The sequence below is a fragment of the Callionymus lyra genome, chromosome 6 (assembly GCF_982586985.1).
Source record: "Callionymus lyra chromosome 6, fCalLyr1.hap1.1, whole genome shotgun sequence".
In the NCBI taxonomy this organism is placed as follows: domain Eukaryota; kingdom Metazoa; phylum Chordata; class Actinopteri; order Syngnathiformes; family Callionymidae; genus Callionymus; species Callionymus lyra.
This window is the reverse complement of record NC_141823.1, coordinates 7,932,463-7,952,299: the sequence shown is the minus strand read 5'-3', so window position 1 is coordinate 7,952,299 and position 19,837 is coordinate 7,932,463. Positions and strand designations below refer to the sequence as shown.

At 39.6% G+C, this 19,837-nt stretch overlaps 1 protein-coding gene across 1 annotated transcript in view; it reads right to left on the bottom strand.

The window, feature by feature from the left end:
• Positions 1–19,610, bottom strand: part of hcn4 (hyperpolarization activated cyclic nucleotide-gated potassium channel 4) — a 120,614-nt gene extending 101,004 nt beyond the window's left edge. The window contains exon 1 of the mRNA XM_087793399.1: positions 18,348–19,610. Coding sequence (XP_087649525.1) covers positions 18,348–19,042 — 695 coding nt within the window. The 5' untranslated portion in view covers positions 19,043–19,610. The remainder of the gene's footprint in view (positions 1–18,347) is intronic.
• Between the last annotated feature and the right edge of the window lie 227 nt (positions 19,611–19,837).

The window sequence follows — 19,837 nt, the reverse complement described above, 5'->3', positions numbered from 1 at the left end:
CTCGATACACCGCCAACACCGCCTGATAAAGAGACTCGTCAGGGGCTTTCTCCGAAGATAATGTACTGTCAATAACCCTGGGGGGGGATGGTCACTCCGTACACCATCACCTGCCCTTCCCGTGGCCCACACCAGCACCGGGGTCATTATCTCCCCCCCCAGACATCCAGCAGCTGCAATCAGCAAATGGAGCATCACAGTAAGAGCTTTTCTTACATGTCGCCCAATCCGTGGTCGGGCGAGACGAAGCGTGGGCTCACAAAAAATGGGTAGCGTTGAAGAGAAGTTGGAGAAAAAAAACAAGTGAAAATGTGACGTAATTATCAAAGCTATTAACGGGAGTAGAGATGCGACGAGATATCGTTTCCGTGAGATATCGCAGGATTAGGTCGTGTTAATATTTTATATTTAAAGCAGCACTAATTAACGTCTTCAATTGATGTATAAATGACTTGAATGATTGTGAATGTGGAAATCTACTGCTAACATGACACCCATAAATGATCACCCACAAATGAATACATTATATTACTATACAATTCTTCTTTCAAATCTTGATAAATATACAGCATTGTTCGATCGGCTGAAACCTTTTTAAATACAATGTTTAATCAAAATTGAAAATAGTAATAATGATATAAGTAATCATTATAATTTAGTTGGTTAAAAACGTTTGTTATGTAGGAAAAAAGGGTATTATTGAAGTGTACAGTTGTACGTGTATGATGTATACGTAACATAAAAACGATTGTTTTACTGAAACTAATATAAAGGATAGTAGAGATTGAAATCAATAAATATTTTTTTTTAAAGAATAATGGAAATGTACTTTTCCCCTAAATAACTGGTCTTTTTATATATACAGTACACTGTCCTGTGAAGTACATGTTTCAATCGATACTTTGTACTTTCGATTCCTGGTGATGCCACATAAAACGAACCACGATATATCAAAGGAACACTGTGGTCATGACCAGCACAAATACTAGTCTAAAGCTATTATTTTGTAATGTAAAATTACTGAGCTAATGTGTGTCACATTCACTCAACCACACATATTCACATGTTAATCCTTGCCCGTGTTTGAATTAATGCTTGGTTTGCGCAGGGAACGGAATGTTTTGTATGCTTCATTTAAGACAACAATTTATTACAATGTTTTTTCCAGTTTTGAGTTTTGTTCTTGTCTCACGTATAATCAAAGACATACCGTGGAGTATAAAGATGCAACCGAAACCATTCTTGCTTCAAACTGAAATCATTCTATGAGAACGTATTTGAACTCTCCTTGTACAAGTAAAATGCTGTGACTTTAAACCGATTCCGATCCCCGATATCTGTTCTACGAGTTTCAGCATCAAGTTAGTTTCCTTTAAACAGTGCATTTCTACAACTTTACGTGAGCAATCCGCACGTTCATCACGTTTTCAGTTTCTCTCTCTAAAGGATGGACCAAATAGATCTAAGATTTTAACCGACACAGTAATGTAAAGTGTATCATTTTATATAAACAAAATGTAAATTATACAGTGAAATTTCTGTAAAATTGGGTCAAAAAAAAATTGTAATACATTCAACTTACATAAAGTTGCTGCAACAAAATTAACTAAAATGTTCTTCATTTATGCGGAATTATAGAGTGTCTTGTGATAATAAAAGTGACATAAAATGTTTACTAAACAATCATTTTGTTATACTGAAAACCTAGAACCACCCATTGCTGAAATGTATTGTATGATTTCTGGATATATAGAGATTTTAAATGTAAAAAAAATATACATTTTAAACCAATAAAGAAACTTCAAATAACCTGCACACACTCTGTTTAGAAAGCAGGTTTAAAACAAACACATGATGATTGTGGAGCTGAAACAGTGCATTTGGACCGGAACAAAGAAAGAGGTCACAGAGTATGAACAGAACATCAGATTTCTGTTGCTCTGCGTGATTAAGCAAAACGTGGAAGCTTATCTGACTGTAAACCCAAACAGAGCAGGATTTATCATTGTATTTGTTATCCCTCTAATTTGTCGGTCATCTACATGGGTCAGCCGTTTTTCACTCCTGCTCTTCGACGTCTATTTCTACGATGTAAAAATGGGAAGCGCCATCGGGAGGTTCAGCCTCCATATGCATTAAGAAGCATTCGGTCGAGCCCAGCGACGGGTCCGTCTCGGCTCGCCTCGTGATCCAGCCATTTGTCTTTCAGACACACAGCGTGAGTCGAGGCGAAGCCAAACACATTGATCCAGAAGTATTCCGTGTGAATCCTGCAGGCCTCACACCGAGCGCTTTATTCAGCGCGTCGGTACCACGGGTCCGGCCTGAGTGGAAACCCCGCTGGTTCCGGAGGGTGTTTTTAGCCGTCCACACAATCAAAGGCAGAAATACTCCTCGGCGAGGTTTCTCTCTGGAGGAAACGTGGTCGGCACAGATGGCAGGTGGAGACTAGTTTAATTGGAAACACAGATAGTGGTTGGAGCCAATTAAACGTAATGTATGCACAGCTAAAATGAATCCTGGTCAATCGATAAATTAGAATTAAATCAGCCGTTTCATTGTGTGACGATATAACACCAGATACTGTATACTTTGAATTAGTATACATCAGTAAACAACAGAGTTTATGGATCAACATGTTTGTAAGAAAATGGAAATATACTGTATCTAACCAGACCACGGTTCCTAATTGGTATTAAGGTTAAAGAAAATAAATCAAAATCCTTGTCACAGATGATCTGGATCTTATAATCCATGTGTTTGTGTCTTCTTATCTGGACTATTGTAACAGTTTGTTTTCATCTCTCAACAAGAAGGATCTGTTTTGTCTGCAGTTAATACAAAACTCTGCAGCGATGATTCTGAACTGCTCTAGTAGAAGAACTCACATTTCCCCGATCATCAAAACTCTTCATTAGCTTCCAGTTTCTTTCAGGATCCATTTTAAAATTCTGGTTCTTACTTTCAGATCTATTCATGGTCAGACCTTCCATCAGTGATCTGATCCAGACTTATACCCCAGCTCGGGCTCTGAGGTCTGTGGATCAGAATCTACTGATGGTTCCTGAACACGCTTCCGGACCAGAGGAGAGAAATCCTTCCAGACTGTTGCTCCTAAGCTTTGGAACCATCTCTGTGTTTGATGATCTACTGACTCCTTCAAGAAACATCTGAAGACATTTTTATTCATGCAGGCTTTTCCTTGATTCTCTGAGACTACTGTGTTTGTCTCGGTGTAATCTTGACCTTTTAAGAATATATTTTATTGAGTATAGTTTTGATTGTTTAAGCGCTTTGTGAGGCTAGTCTAGAAAAGCGCTATATAAATATTACTTACTTACCTAATATGCAATCTTTTCCTCAATGTTGTCTTTTCATGCATTTCTTCTCTAAAACAAATTAAAATATAATAAACAATATTTATTTGTGATTGTTAAGATACATTGATAAAGCCATTGTTAAGATAATCACAAATTAAGCATATATCAAAAATAAATATGGTTGATTTAGTTTCTTAAAAAAACAAATGTTAATAATGATAATAGAAAACAACATCTTTGAGCACATTCAACGCAAAAATGTACAAAAAAGTGTGGTGTAAACGTAAAGTGAGGAGTCACTAAGATGTTGCCATTTCTTTACATAGATTTTACATTATTAACACTAATATTGTGTACTTTTAATCCATTTGTCCAACATTCAACAGGAAATCGTGGAAGAGGAGTTGACCGACCCACAAACTGGACATCCTTCCGAAAATCTGGACCTCAGTACATTTTAGTTGTGTGACAATCATATTTCATTAAAGCTAAAGTTTCAACAGTGAACGCTTTATTCTGATGGTTATCTGCACCAAAAATAGGGGCCTTAAATCTAGTGGAAGGAACGAGCAAAAGAAAGATTACACATCTGTATTGCAAAGCATTTTAGTTTTGCTTTATGTCTGAAAAGACGTATCGTCAAATTAAAGAAGGCTAGCGAGAGTTATCCCAGTATTCTGCCATGTAGCATTGTTGCACACATCCTAATAGATTGTCTGTTTGTCCAAATTAACCTTGTTAATGGGGTCAGAAAACATTGGTTGGTCAGTGGACAGAGATTATCCTCTTTTTTTCAAACCTCTTTTCATTACAAAGTAAGCAAATGTATATGTCATCATGCATATGGAAAAGTAGGTTAATATGGAATTAAATGACCAGGAACGCTGAATTAATACATTAAAAGCAGCTTAAATATTTTTTTAATAGATGTATAATGTATTAAATGGTGGTTTAATGTTGCACTATTGTATAATATATACATTATTAATTACAATTATTGCAGTTTTTGGCTCATTGTTTTTTTTATTACCCAGGCAAAACCAGCTATGTCAGCCAGTATATTATAATTATTTAAAATATCTTTCGACTAACATACAAGGATGTCTTCGACTAAATCGTATGAGACAGAATCATACATGTCGTGTCCAATGTCATTTAAATAGAAATGTTTCCTACATCTTAAGTTAAAGCTGATCTTGAACATCATAATGGTGATTGGAAAAGTACTTTAACATTTCTGAGATAAATGCAACGACAGCTATTGGCCTTTTCATCGAAACAACATTCCAGCAGCCCTAGAGAGACGGTTCGTCCTCTAACTTTGTGACCCCCGGGTGGCACCAATAAGGGTCTTTGGCACAGTTGTTTAATGGGCACTGAGAGAACTTGCCAAGGAGGCTGATTTTAAACAAGCAGTAACATCACATTTTTTAAGTGCCTTTTAATACAGATCCAGCCCCTGGAGGAACATTCCGGTGCCCGATTCACATCTTGGCTGTCGCCTAACTGGGTTGATCGGGAAAAAAAAAAAGCAATTCAATTTCAGAGACAAGGGGTGTGAGAAACCACCTGGGACACAGGCTGCAAAGGTCAACCTGTAGATGCATCTGTGTGCGAAGGAGAGACGTGGACGATGTATGCATCCATGCGTGTACGGGTCCAGACCAAGACGAGATGTCATTGGATGACTTTGAAACACAATTTTGTAACAAGAATCATTTCTAACACGATGCCAAAGCATTTCAAGGCTAATACAGATATCTATTCATGAATCTCGGTACAGAAAGAACGTGTTTTACTCCATTTTAAAGCGTGAAGACAAAGCTGTTAACACATTATAATCCTGGCCTAAGGCTTTGGGCCACTTCTTAAAAAAAAATGTGTTGGTTTAAATAAAAGGTCTGGGAGAGTGTTTACTACAGTGGGTTTGGGAACTTTGTGTATTATAACCAAACCTCCTTCTGCTCCCATTAGGAACTACTGAGACACACACTGTTAGCCACTACACTACCAGTGCTTGGAACACCACAATGGATGCAGGTTATACTTGGTATGTTGAGTGCATAAAAGAATACAACCTACTATAAACGCAAAATACATGGAAGTCCGAGAGTTGTTTCGCTTATTTTATTTTATTTTTTAAGTGCCGTTTCCTAAGACAAGCGTCTTGACATGATAACCCTTGTGCAGTCTCAGGGTTCAGGTGACCCGAAGTCCCGAAAACAAATGTTTTCGAGGTACCCTTGTGTGTCTCTGGGTCAAGGTGACCCGAAGTCCCGAAAACAAATGTTTTTTATGGTATCCCTTATGTTGTAACTGGGTCAAGGTGACCCAAAGTCTCGAAAGCAAATGTTTTTATGGTATCCATATGTTGATCCCTGAGTGAAGGTGACCCGGTTTCCCGAAAACAAATGTGTTTGTGGTATCCCTTGTGTCATCTCTGGGTTAAGGTGAACAACCTCCACCACTGCATATGTATTACTGGAAGCCAGGGAGGTCATTCTCCTTGACCCAGAGACAACACAAGGGATACCACAAACACATTTGTTTTCGGGAAACCAGGTCATTTTGACCCAGAGACCGAACAATTCCACGTTGATTGGGATGCACGAAGGAAAAGTGCTTTTTATTATTGTATTTGCGTGCAGATTCATACATCTGAATATTTTTGTATGTGCACCACTTCACGATTTGAGTGTCCGACGGTTTTTCGTAGAAAATCCACAACCTTCTTCGCAAATGAGGCCCATGGGTTATGTGAAATAGAAAAAAAAGATAAAAGGTGTATACCAAATACTATGTCTACTTTTGCGAAATAAAAATCCTTGATAATAATCCTGAATGATTCCATCTTCCTCGCCGACAGGTATAAAACATCTCACAGTCGTCGTAGGCTGTAAGTTTGTGTAGCATTTGTGTTACAGAACAAGCCATTAGTTCACCTCCAGTCACCGCCTGTATTCTTGGTACGTTTGTAACCAACACATCTGTAACCTTTGATTGACTCGTTTCATTCTTTGTATGGCCTTCCTTCATGTGTCGTAAGTCTCTTTGACAAACACATTTCCTTAGTTAAACGTTTTATGTAAACACCACCACAAAAAAATCTCAAGCTGGGAAAGAGACGCAACACAAACACCGGACCAACCAAGCCGAACCATTCTAACAGAGATCGGAGGTCGAGGGCGATGGGAAACTGAAGCTTCATGGAAGAGTGGCCAGAAGAGGATTCCGGGAGAAACATCTCCAGTCTGGGCAGGAAAGGGCTTCTCTTTAAATGTCAGGAGATCATTGCATATGCATGAACGGAAAGGGAAAGGAATATAAAGTATTTTATCTGAATCGACAAGAATAACCATCATTAAAGGGCAACTCATGTAAAAAAATATCTCTCCTGACTCGCATGTTTCAAATGTTGAATCTTTCTCTCCAAGACGCAGTAAGTCCCTCATCATGACCATGTTTTGAATTTAATACTTTATCAATTCCTCCCCTGTCTGAAATCTGGGCAAATGAGAGGTTACGAGAGCAGAGTCCATTATGCTGTAACAATAGATTCACTTCTCTTCCATCCAGCTGGAATCACTGCCAGCTTTGTTTATACAACAAATCCCTTGGAGTTGGAGACTTCTGGAATTGACGACACTAAGTGACAAACGTCGATATTTGACCAATCACAGACCAACAGAGTGGGCGTGGTTATGGTCAACAAGATTTCATCCAAAGAAAAAAAAAACAACCATGTTTTCTAATGTAAATATTTCAATGAAAAGAGAGTTTTGTACAAACAGACACTGATTATTACAATAGTGGTTGAAGATCTATTTAAGACACACTTAAATCAACACAGTTTTCCTTTAACCACCAGGCAAGGCAAATATTTTATATTTATATTTCTACGATGATGTCAGTTGCAACAAGGACTGCGGCGAATATGGAATGGTTGAGAAATAGCATTTAGATGAAAACGAGTGGCATAATTCATTTCTAGACAGTGGGACAATAATCCAGAAGCAATAAAAATAAATGTGCTTTGGGAAAGTAGAATTGCGGGTCTTCGGTGGACTAATGTTGTGTATCCACCTGGAGAGGATATAAATTGCTGTCGCGCTGCTGCAGAGGACGGAGGAGAGGGAAGGACACACTACATTACATTTGTTAGATGACAAAAAACACAGCCGGCGAGGTGACATGAGACATTGCACGGAAAGAAAAAAAAAACAACTGCTTTTGAAAACATGTATGATGTCCAATCAATCAATATAATCTCACCTAGAGATTACCATGGTGCCCGCAAGGTTAAACTCAGCTCTCTGCGTAATTCGTAGAAATGAAATGACACATTAGAAGAGGAGGGGAGGCTGGGTAAAAAAGAAACAGATTTCATAAAGTTCCGATTGTCCTGGTTTCACACATCCCCGACGGAAAGTCTTGCGGGGTCACGCGCCATCTTCAATCATCCTGCCAGTGTGACAGGCAACCTTCCATCCATCAGCCGTGCACATCCTCCCCAGGCTCCCTCCATTAAATAAATTGTGCTGTAATAATCTCTTGGCTCCAAATATTCATGGATGAGAACAGCAGCCTATTTTGATTACCCCACTTTCAAGCCAAGCCAGAACCATCGGTAATCCCCATGTTGAACTGTCACTGCATTAAAGCTGGAATTATTTAATGGAGGCCAAAGAAAAGAGTCATTTATCCCATGTACTGTAGTGTCAACCCTCGTTCCCCACCTTCCCCGACAGATTAGTGCCGTACATCAAGCAGACACCGAGTCATTCTTGTCTTTAGCTCCGATCCCGTTGACGCTATAATTAATCTGCGATTCCTATTTCGCGCATATGTCGTATCTCGACGTTTTGTTTTTGTCGCACAGTTGAAGTGTAAATATCCTGTGCCAGGCAGCAGGTGTGGGCGGAGTGTAAAGTGGTCGTTTAATAGGTACTTAGGTGGCGTTAAATACTTGACAGGATAAGTAGATACTGTAGGGCATTAAAGATGACTTTGCATTAGATGTAGTTGACCGCACCAGTGGACTCGTCCATCACACAGTTTATTTTCTCGTTTCCATTTCCATAAGTCTAGTGAGATCTTCGAGGAAATCAGGTGTTTGTGAACGACAGTGCTTATGGCTACAGTAAAAAACATTCATCATTATTACCTTCCCTCCGGATAGCGATAAATATATTTGAGTCAAACATTGTAGCTCATGAAAATCTGTTTCTTTACGATTGAAAGTTGGGAGCTGTCAGATGGTAAAGTATATATTGTATATTGTATATTTTATCTACCAAATCCCTGATGAGGAAAATCGCACGATTGGCACATAAGCAACGGAATATAAATAACAAAAAGAATAAATACCAACAAGGACTCCTTCAATGGATTAAAGTTATTAGTATTTCTTAACTTCACATTTTATCTAATAGTGTCGATTTTTGTCAACTTGCAGGACAAACAAGAAACGAGAAAAAAACCAAAGTGGATAATTTGTCTACAATTTTTTTTTTATAGATTGAGGTCTACTTGTTGGAGTTAAATACCTTTAAAAAATAGTTGAGATGTTCTCCATATTATCAAGAGTGATAAGAGTTAATTTATTTAGTGTAAATAAATACTTGTTTTTTTCTCCATTTCTTTTGTAATGCTGTTTTGAATCGGATTCAAAGAACATTTTTAGTGTTTCATAAATGAAGCCTCTTGATAAGAAAGTCAGAGGTTTGATTCCAGCTTTTGGCAACTTTTGGCAACTTCCCGGATCGTGTCAGTACACGGTCCGGGAACGGATGCTCAGCGACACATTTTGATCCTCCATGTTTTTACGGCAACTAAATTCGAACAAAAACGTAGCGTGGAACACGATCTGGGAAATCGGCGATGGCGCACGTGTGTTGCATTCAAAATGCATAACTTTATTTACTTAGCTGGTGACATAGCATCTTTTAAAGTTAAAAAGCATCGATATATTATGAAAGATAAGAGGAAAATGGTTAAAATCTAGATTTGAAGTCGATGTTTTGAGACTCAATGATACAATAGATTCTTAGCCATAGGAATACAATTTTTTTTTTTTTAACATAAACTGAAAAACATCAGGACGATTTCTACGAGTGGAAAATCAGTTGAAACATGACACAATCATTTAGCCTCTGATAAACTGGGAGCTTCCAAAATAAAAAAAAGGTTTTGCAGGAAAAACGTTTTTCGACACAACAAACAACTGTGGGGTTCACGTCATGTTTTCCTCTAAACTCAAACGGACATGCTGACCAACTGGAAAGCTTTATAGTTATCTTGATTGTAACCAGTAGAATGTATAGCGAGATAAATAAATGTCCTCTTATCTTTCATAAAAATCAATACTTCGAGACTCGAAGAGACGCTATATCACCAGCTTTATAAATAACGTTGTGTATTTTGATTGCAACGCACATGAGCAAATAGATCGCTGATTTCCCAGATCATGTTCCTCGCTATATTTTGGCCTGAATCTAGTTGCTGTAAAATCATAGAGGATTGAAATACGCCACAGTATCGTGTACTGACAGGGTGTACCCGAGATATTTACCCAAGTACAGTATTTACATGGATAGGCTTTAGCCTCCCACAATCCAATTTGTAATAATAGATTAAAGGAGATAGAAATAAGTCAAAATGCTCTTTCTTTCTTAAAAGGAAAACAGCAAGTATTGGGGTAAATCTGAAGCTCTACATTCATCTCGTCGACGCCTCTCCTTGACCTTTACGCTGCTCTCACATATAGCGGACTACGACTTCTGACATCACCGCGCGAAGAGAAATCACCAGCGCTGCAGCTGCGCATGTTTATCCATCTCATTTTTCAATAAATCCAAGTGCGGCGGGCTCCGGGCCCCCCCGTGAGACCCAAAACAAATCAATAGCAAAACGTACTTGCAAATCAACTGTAATCAACCTCAACGAGATAGAGAATGGCCTTTTTCCTGCTGGCGTCTTGCACGTCGGAAAATGAACCGAGTGATGCTCGCGTGCGAATGCGTGACGACCGAACACAATGAGCAGCGTTTTGTTGTGAGACCTGTGTGTAGAGAGTATGATGTATTGATTTCTTATTTATCCTATGGCATGTGTGTGGAATTCAAATACATTCCTAGCATGAAGCCGTTTTCTTTCCAAGTTGGTTAAAATCCAAGAAATCACTTGGCTCAGTAATAATAGATGGTTGTTTTTTCAAGGGAAAAGTATCAAATATGCACCAGCTTGTAAGTTGACATAAACCCAAATTAAAGCGATAAATAAAAAGTTCTGTTGTTTTGGGAAAATGGCCCAAAGTGATACTTATCCACAGTGTTGAGTTCTTTTGCGTTCGCTATAAGTATATAGAAGTGTTGAGGTTGCAATTTGGGCAGGATCCTCCAGGGCCAATTTCGGTCAATTTCAGTCAGACCCAGGAACAGATGTGGAGACCCTTCCTACTTCTTCGGTGGTTATGAGATTTGACAAATAAAGGCCTCCATGATCTAACAAAGACATAGTCAATTTCATGTTAATGGTTGGTTTCTCAACCCTATTAAATATTCACCGATTTATGTCAAATATAATATATATCCTTAAACAATGCCACTTTTCCCTAAACAGGGACTGTTCTACTTTTAAAATCAAGATAAAAATTGATACCAAAAAATGATGGTGGGTTTTAAGTCTACAGTAGTTGGCACAAACCAAGAGTGTCCACGAAAAAAGACGTTCCTTTTCTGAAGTACCTGCACTGACAGACACCTGTATGATCAGATCCCAAAGATGAGTTTTCTGTCACAAGGGAAAGAAGTCTGGTTGATACTAGGGATGGGTATCATTGAGGATATATCCTATACTCAAATCAATACTTGAAACGGTGAAATAGTGGCAATACTACTAAAAACTACTACTACTAAAAACTTGAATGATGGTAGTGTTGAACTTTCTCAAAATTGCATTTCAATTGAGTTACTTTCTGCCAGTATAATTGGGGCCTGATTTGTGTGCGTTATACCAGAGTTCCTCAACCTTTTTTGCAACACGGACCATTTTTATGTCGGAAAATATTTCACGGACCGGTCTTTGGTAAATTCCGACCAATGATGATGGGGGAGATTTTGTGCTATAGCATAGACTTGTTGTTTATTTCCACACTGGTTAACCATCTGAACACCAGTTGCAACGTGAACTTGAAAAGAGAAGTTGGGGGGGGGGGGGGGGGGGGGGGACTGGAACCTCCCATGATGCATACCTGCCCAATAGCAATAATTAAGGTCGCCATCATTTGCGATCTCTGGAAAATTGTGCACCAAATATTTGGACGTTTGAATCTGTGAGAGACATGAATCCGTCAATAAATAAGTTAATCATTTTCAAATTAACCAGAACCAGTGACTCTCTTCTCCGCGATCAGAATATATATATATATATATATATATATATATATATAAAATATGCATTTAAACTGAATTAACTGACATGAATCACACACTGTTGTAAATGAGTGCAGACGATCTCCGGTGTAAATGTTTATATTTAACTTATGTGTTTAATGACACGGATACTTTATTTACATTAACAGTCATTGGCTTATTTTAAAAATATCTTACGATAAAATTTAACAAAAGTAAAACTGCAAATCAGTAATTTAAAGCATAGAGTAGTGATGATGATGTGATGATGAAGCTTGTCTCATCATCTCTGTGCTTCATTCAAATGTGAGGCTCATCTGCACAACATTCTTATTATCTTTATAGAATAAACGTATTTAGTTAACAAATCATGTCATCATGTGATGGCGCATTAATATAATTGTGTTTTTTTTCCAGGAGATGGATCCGATCACATGATCACATGAACGAAAACCGGCTTTTGTTGCGCCTTCATTGTAACCTGCAGCTTCAGGTTGATATAAACGTGTTGATATGATGTTGTTCCACAAGAACGTCTACGACTCTCGTAGACTACACATCAAGTCGTAATTTTTTTTTTTTTTTTTAAAAGATCTAATTCCTTATTTACACGTGTTGATAAAAAATTATGATGACAGTCATCCTCTGAACACTGTCATCAGTGAGCAGAGAAGCTGAATGAGTGCACGAATGCTCCTACCCAGGTGCAAAACAAATAGACTCAAGGACTCATTCATTCCTCCGGCTATTAAATTGTACAATTCGGAGTTCGGGGGCAGGAGTATCATGATGTTCTGTTCTATGTTAGTCTTTCTATACTTTGTCTTTGTTATTTTTCTTTGATCTATGTTCTTAATCTTTATACTTAAGATTGTATCATCTTGTTCTTTCCCTTTATTTCTCTTTGTTCTTGTTCTTATTTTATTTTGATCTATTTTTTATGAATAATCGCTGTATTTGCTGTGGCTAATTGGAAAAAAAAACAATTTAGTTCTACCTAACCTAACATTTGATCAAGATTTATAGCAACCAATCAGCTTTTGCTATTGGGCAGGGATGCATCATGGGAGATTACAGTTCTTTGTGCACCATTAATAAGTTAGGTTGGATAATAATTGCCCTTCTCCCAAGTTCTATTGACAAGTTTGGGCTTATACCGCTGTCAAAGAAAGTAACCCATCTATGTTGGCGTGGTGAAGGACAACGCCTTCAGCAGGTGACTGCTCGCGGCCCGGTGCCGAGTGACCCACGGACTGGTACCCGGTTGGGGACTACTGCGTTGTACCACATTAATTAAGGCTTTAACAGTAGAATTTAGAAACACAGATACGACTATATTTTAGGTGCATGTTGAATGTTTGCATTATAAAATTTCACCTGAGAAAAAAAAAAAAAGAATCACAGATTTAAAGGCAGTGTAGTCTGGTATAGTTCCTGGGCCTTGATCACTTGATCACAAGTCCGAACCGGTGCAATCGTAGTACATAGTATTGGTACCATAGTTGCCTCCTCTACATCCACCACAGCCACCGGAACAAAAGCTTTCGAACAAGATGGGAGCGAAGAGAGAGGATTTGCCTGAACAAATTGTGTCCTTTACAAAAAGTACAGGAACAAAGTATAACACCTCCTCATCAGAATCTCTCTCTCTCTCTCTCTCCCTCTCTCGTCTTCCGTCTACGAGGTGGCTGCCTTCTGGGAACTGGATGTGCAAGAGAAATAAAAAGGCAGCTGCGAAAAGTGGACTTTGCAGAAGGGGATTTGCCTGACTGTTGCAAAGGGATTTAACTGATTGACAGAGACTGCAGGACAGCCGACCCCCGTCTCTGATAGTGTTGGCAACGCTATTCTCGTACACGAGGCGACCGGGTGATGGGGGGGGGGGGGTGTTTACAGTGAAAAAATGGGAGAAAAAAGTTGTAACGTGCAACATCTTTTCCCATCTCTGCGGGAAAATGTGAAAGACTACCCAACAGATGTGTCCTCCAGGCTCTGAATTGCGAGATAATTAAAAGGCGCTTGAAGATAGTAGGCTTGCATTCACATCATCTGCACAATACTGTTAATGGAATCCACTCAAGAGGCTCCGATGCAAACAGCTTAGAGCGAAGAAATACCTGCTTTTTATCATGCAAAGATGGGATTTCTTTTTGTGAGGCGTGTATGGCTGAAAAACTCTTCATCGAGGAGCAATACTCTTCTTGGAGACTGGTGAGAGGAGCTTCTTATTCAGAAGCCACAACAGATTCATGCAGGAAATTAAATGACTTTTTTTTTTTCTATCTCCCAACATGCAATCATTCAAAAAGTTGGAAAAAATAATTTTCTTGCAACATTAACCTTATTATAATTTCAGTTTCTTCACACACTAAGCTTCTCCACTACACTTTCTCACTGTAGGATGCTTGTTCATAATCGAAGGACGCTGTTCGGCTTTAGATCTGGAAATGAAGGCTGAAGATTGGATTATGATGCCATTTTTAATCTGTCTTTTTTTCCCCCCCTCTCGCAAGATATTGCTCCTCCCCTGCTTCCTAGCGTTATACAATTCTTGACAGGGGCAGATTTTGCTGAATTCAGTGGCGATGACTACATGAGTCCTTGTGACACTCTCATTTGAGCTTATGTTGCCAAAGCTTTGAAACAGAAAATAAAACTTTTAGTCACAGTGACCCTACTCCGCCCTGAAAACCCCTATAAGCATCTTGGTGTCCATTTAAAACCTACCCTTTTTCCCCACCCTGATCTTAGCCTCGGCTTCATAGTGTCATTTCATTGTTTCTCCTGTAGGGAGGATTAAAAATAAAACACAAGATAGACACTTAACAATTTGCAGCGATGACTCACTGAAACAGCATGACATTTCACTTTAGCAAAGATATATAAATGTTTTATTAAGCGAACACTCCGGGATTGAAAGCTGGCGTGCGTAGTAAGCACTGCCCTCCGAGTGGTGATGTCTTCCAACCTCCCAAATGCCTCCAACAATTACGAATCTCATTATGTCAAGCTAAAAACACCAGCGAATTACAAGACTAGCGTGATGACTGTGCCAGCTCTAGAGGCTGTGTGCAAGGTGGGATTGGAAAATAACTAGTGTTATGATTGTAAAAATAAAAGGAATGAAAGTCATTTTTATTTGTAAAGCGCCTTTTGCAAACCTCGGTCACAAAGCACTTAAGCTCAGGACAATACACAGTTGAAATACTTACAAATTTTAAATCTTTGTGAATTCGTTTTTACACAAAAGAAAAATTTGGCCTTTTGCAAGCTTCTTGAGTTATAAATCATTGCATAAATACGTTGATTATAAAGAAAACAACATTTTCAGAGTAGAAACTGCATGTTTGCTCGAGTATTGTTTCTCTGGCTGCAACACAATATTCTCTGTATTAAAAAAGTGAAAATATTTTTGCACTTAAAGCCACATTTTTCAGACCAAAATGCATAAAAACTGCTCACTTGCACACTCACATATTCCAATTAAGTAACCACCTTTTTTGCTTTGAATAATAGAACCAGATAAAAAAAAACGACTCAACCTTTGAAGGGAAATCTATTGATACAAATCGTCCTCTAAAACCATGAAGGTATAATTACCACTTCAAGATATGGTTATGGACTTTCACAGTTCTGCCTCTTATCCGTCAGTGTGAGCTCCAAATCTAAGATCGAAATGTATAAAACATTTCATATTCAACCCATTAGGGAGAGCAGCTCCTTCTGTGATGAAATGATGAAGAAGATACATCTGGTCTTTTATTCTTGCACTTCTAAAGATCTGTTCATCAATTGTTCATCCATGAAAACATGCGCAGTCTATGTGCGATCATTCTCCCACTATTGAGGCACTTCTATTTTATCATTTTGTTTTGTTAGAATTGTGGCTACATTAGCTAAAAATTGCTAACTGTACCATCAGAAAGATGTTAATATTTTATTCTTGAATCAACTTTTCTGATAAAGTTGACCCCCGCAAGTAATAATTCCAATAAATGTGGACCATTACGACAAGTTGACCGCACAAGTTCCCATTTAATTGCAGACTGAATTACGTAATCATAGCGTCGAGCGCTCGTATCGCAGGCCAACCACTCAGATCGGAAAAATGGTTAATTACGGTAATTTTCCTGCCCGAGACCCCGAGCAAGTAGGTGGATAACCCCTTTTTTTCCTCGAGCACTTCCCTCTCGACGCTTCGTCGCACCGAGACTCTATTATGAAGCCAGCAAAAACATTTATTACATCATCTCGCTCAAAGACTCTTCAAAACTCTTGTGCCAAATATGTGACCTTTCAGTTTGAGGACAGCCCCGTCCTCACCCCGCCACGCCACGCCACGCCACGCCACGCACCAAGACAGACTCTCGCGTGACATTTAACACGGTGAGTAAGAGCACAAACAGGCGTGAGGCGCAAAAACATACGACTTAATCCGTGTAACTTCCTCCGTGATCTCAAATTGTGCGGGTCAATCAAAGTCAAAGCGAGACGTCGATTATCGCAGCGGAAACATTCTAACCATGAATCAAGTCTATGACCACCATCGAGTTAACTGGCAGGTAGAGTATTAGCCTTAATATTATTACATTAAGATGAACTGCTTAAAGAGAAGTTTCTTATTCTTATGCGGCATTTATTACACACATTTTTCTTCTCCCTCATAGACGAAGAACTAGTTAGATTCAAGATTTAACACCATTTTTCCTGTCTATAGTCAGGAATTTATTGCTATATTTTCCGATCAAATGGTTTTAAATATTAGCTTTGAGTGCTACTCTACTGTATACAAAGCTTCTTACCAATACATTTAAGCAGCTCTCAAAAAAGGTGATGTATTATCAGATGAAAACAGAAGATTTTACAATCATAATTGAAGCTAGAGTTCGGATTTTATAGAAAATTATAAAGAAATATAATAGGAAATTTGTTTTACAGTATATGATTTTGCAAGAGTATTGTCCATGTGTGAAAGAGAGAATCATTGTTCGTCTGAAAAATAAAGGCAAGATTGAGAAAGAACAAAAGGAGAATAAAGTTCATTGAAAATTGATTTTTTTTTTCTTTCCCAATAGAATGTTTGTAGATAAGAAGGTTGGTAAAATTGCAGTAAATTATATGAAATATTGTCTCACCCTATATATAAAAGGTATCATATGGTGTCATTAATCCAGAAAAAAAACAGATTTAAACTTGGTTAAACTGTGAATTTACAGTTATAAATGCATCACAAGATGAATTATAATAATATCACAGTCACCACTGAAACAAGGACACACGTGCTTCAGCAGTGCAACGTTATAAATGAGTTTTCAAATAGAAAGGGAAATACAATTAGCTACATCTCTTCCAGCTCACTGTGACAAAGGGGTTTAACTTCAGAGACAGTGGATCAACATAATGCTGCTTAATAATCCAGCCGTGTTGTCTGCAGTGTTTTAAAAAAAAAACGTAGTTGTGATCATCACAAAATGCAAAGCTATATAAAGCAGCTTTTCAGTAATAGATTCCTCTTACAAAAGCCTCTTACTTGAAGTACTGAATTTCAAATAAAATAAAGTTGCGAACAAATAATCACGGGAAACCAAAGATCGTCAGAAATGTCATGAATAAGGAAAGAATCCGACTGACCAATATATTTAGTGGCCATTTGTACTCGTTTCTGAATCAGCCATCCACAGACTGCTAGCATTAAATGGCTAACTTTGTTCAAATAAAAGCCATTTTGTGCCACATCTGTAGACAGCAGAGGATCAAGGAGATGCTTCAGGCTCCACGATTTACAGTAAATGATTCACTAAAACCCATGTCACAAATTACCGGGATAAATGTGTTTACTTTGAATTCACGTTTCCTGGAATTCAAGAGGTTAATCGGATTGATTTGATTAAGAAATAAAGTGTTTGTGCACGAGACAGTTAAACAGTAATATAAATTAAATTGTTTTAAAAATCCCCTTTAAATTCAATTCCAGCTTCTTGATATACATGACTAAACATGAGTTGTTAGTACGTGGGTTGGAAATCGATATATTAATGAACAATGTCTTTGGATATTCTCAATAATTTTGCAACAATGGATTAATAACAAGCAATAAATCAAATGTTCGATATCAAACTGAAGGGCATGAGTGAAAGAAACCAGTGGCTGCTTTTTTTATCCCCAAACAACCCTGTTAAGTGAGATCCATCCTTGATTTACAGCCTCAATTTCTATTTAAATGGAATTAAATGAGGTGATTTTTCATCAAACATGAAGTGCGGGCCTTATCGTTGACCTGGAATCTGGGATAAATGAGCTTGTTTTGGTGAATTAGCAGACGGGAATGTCAGTGTTTCAATTATGGATTCATCTGGATAGCATCTGTCCAAAGATAGGTGAATTAGCCTCATTAGAGAAGGGATGTGTTATCAGGGTCGGTGGGAACGAGGGGCCTCCTGAGGAGCCACCAGGGGTTCTGCTGCTCCACACCTCACTTCCAAAACCATCATTTCCAACAGGTTAAACCTCGTGTTCACGAGCCTGGAATGAAGAGGAGCTGAAGGATGTCTTGACAAAACACACACATCACTACAGTGCCTCGATGATGACGTATGTGCATGTGGACTATATTTACCTGAAATCACTGTAGGGGTGAATAATCCAAAATCCGGCGGATTTAACCCGCTCTTGTTCCCGTTCCACCGCCTTCTCGCTCCCAAACATCCTCAGGGAAAACTTGTTGACCCCCGGCTGAAGCATGGCCCCCAACTGTCTGTGTATGAACCCCGCCTGGTACAGGCGCTCGTCGTCCGGCAGGATCTGATCCATGCCGTCCAACTTTATGAACCCGGGTTGCTGCTGGTCCGGGGAGTCGCTCTGCGCGCCGCCGCCGCCGCCGGTGGCCCCCTGCTCCGGGGGCCCGTCCCCGATGGCCCCGGGGGGACCCTCCTCGCTCGGGGTGACGTCCCCCTCCGTGATGAGGCGCCTCTCCTCCGCCGAGTCGTGGAGGTGTCGACTCGTGATGGACGACAGGCTGCCCCGGAATCTGCGACAGTCCCCGTTCGAGGAGCTGGTCTTCGCGGGTCGCCCCACGTCCGTCTCCATCATCACCGACGACTCCCCCCCGCTCCTGGTCTCCCCGATGCCTTTGCAGCTTCCACCCCCCGAGGTCGGCGACGGGATCGGCTTCATCTTGATGCTCTTCCTCCGGGTGTCCTGGTCCTGGTCCTGGTCCTGGTCCCCCTCGCCCATGATCGACGCCTTGTGTCCGAGGTGCTGAGGCAAACTGTAGAGCCTTTTACGCATGGAGGAGTGCAGCCTGTCCATCATGACATTGAGCCTTTTGGAATCCTGTCCGTGCGCGTGAGTCTCTCTGGAGCTGAATCTGAACCTTCTGGACCACTGGGCTCATGGACCGCGGTGGCTCCGGCGAGACGCGAAAGACACGCACGTTGTCATCATTCCGCACCTGACGTGCGTCGCTCCTCGGACGGTCCTCTCCAGCACCGCCGCGTCCTCCTCCTCCAACATGGTGCGACCAGACCAGAAGAAGTCAAGGGAAAAAAACTGCCTGAAAGTCACCTTATCCTTGACATGTGTGTGTGTGTGTCTGGTCCAAAAAAAAAGAGGATGCTCTGGACACCACTTCAGCTCCCCCCCTAAAAAAAACAAACAAAAAACAAATAAAATTGACGACACAAAGTCACAGACGTGAGCGTTCCCAGGCTGACATCACTGATCCAGAGTCAGGATGCGTTTTGGTGGAGAAAAAAAAAAAATTGTGAATATTCATGATGATGCTGATCTGTTGGGTTGCCATAGGAGCGAGGGCTGCAAAAATAAGCTCAGCCCACCTTGTTTTAAAGGGGAAGGCTCGTCCCCATTCTTAAAACCCCTCACTTGTCTCCCCCATGTTGAGGCTGCTACACGTGTGGCTGAGGCAGGGACTCACACCACCATAATGACTACACAACTGTCAACAGAAAAACACTACAATTAAGAAATTAAGAATAAAAATGGAAATAATATTTAGTGTTTATTTCAAAACCCATGTTTTTCCATTTGTTATCTTTTGCATCATGAATGAGCAGTCAACAGTGAAGACCCTCCTTGAGCATCCTTCAG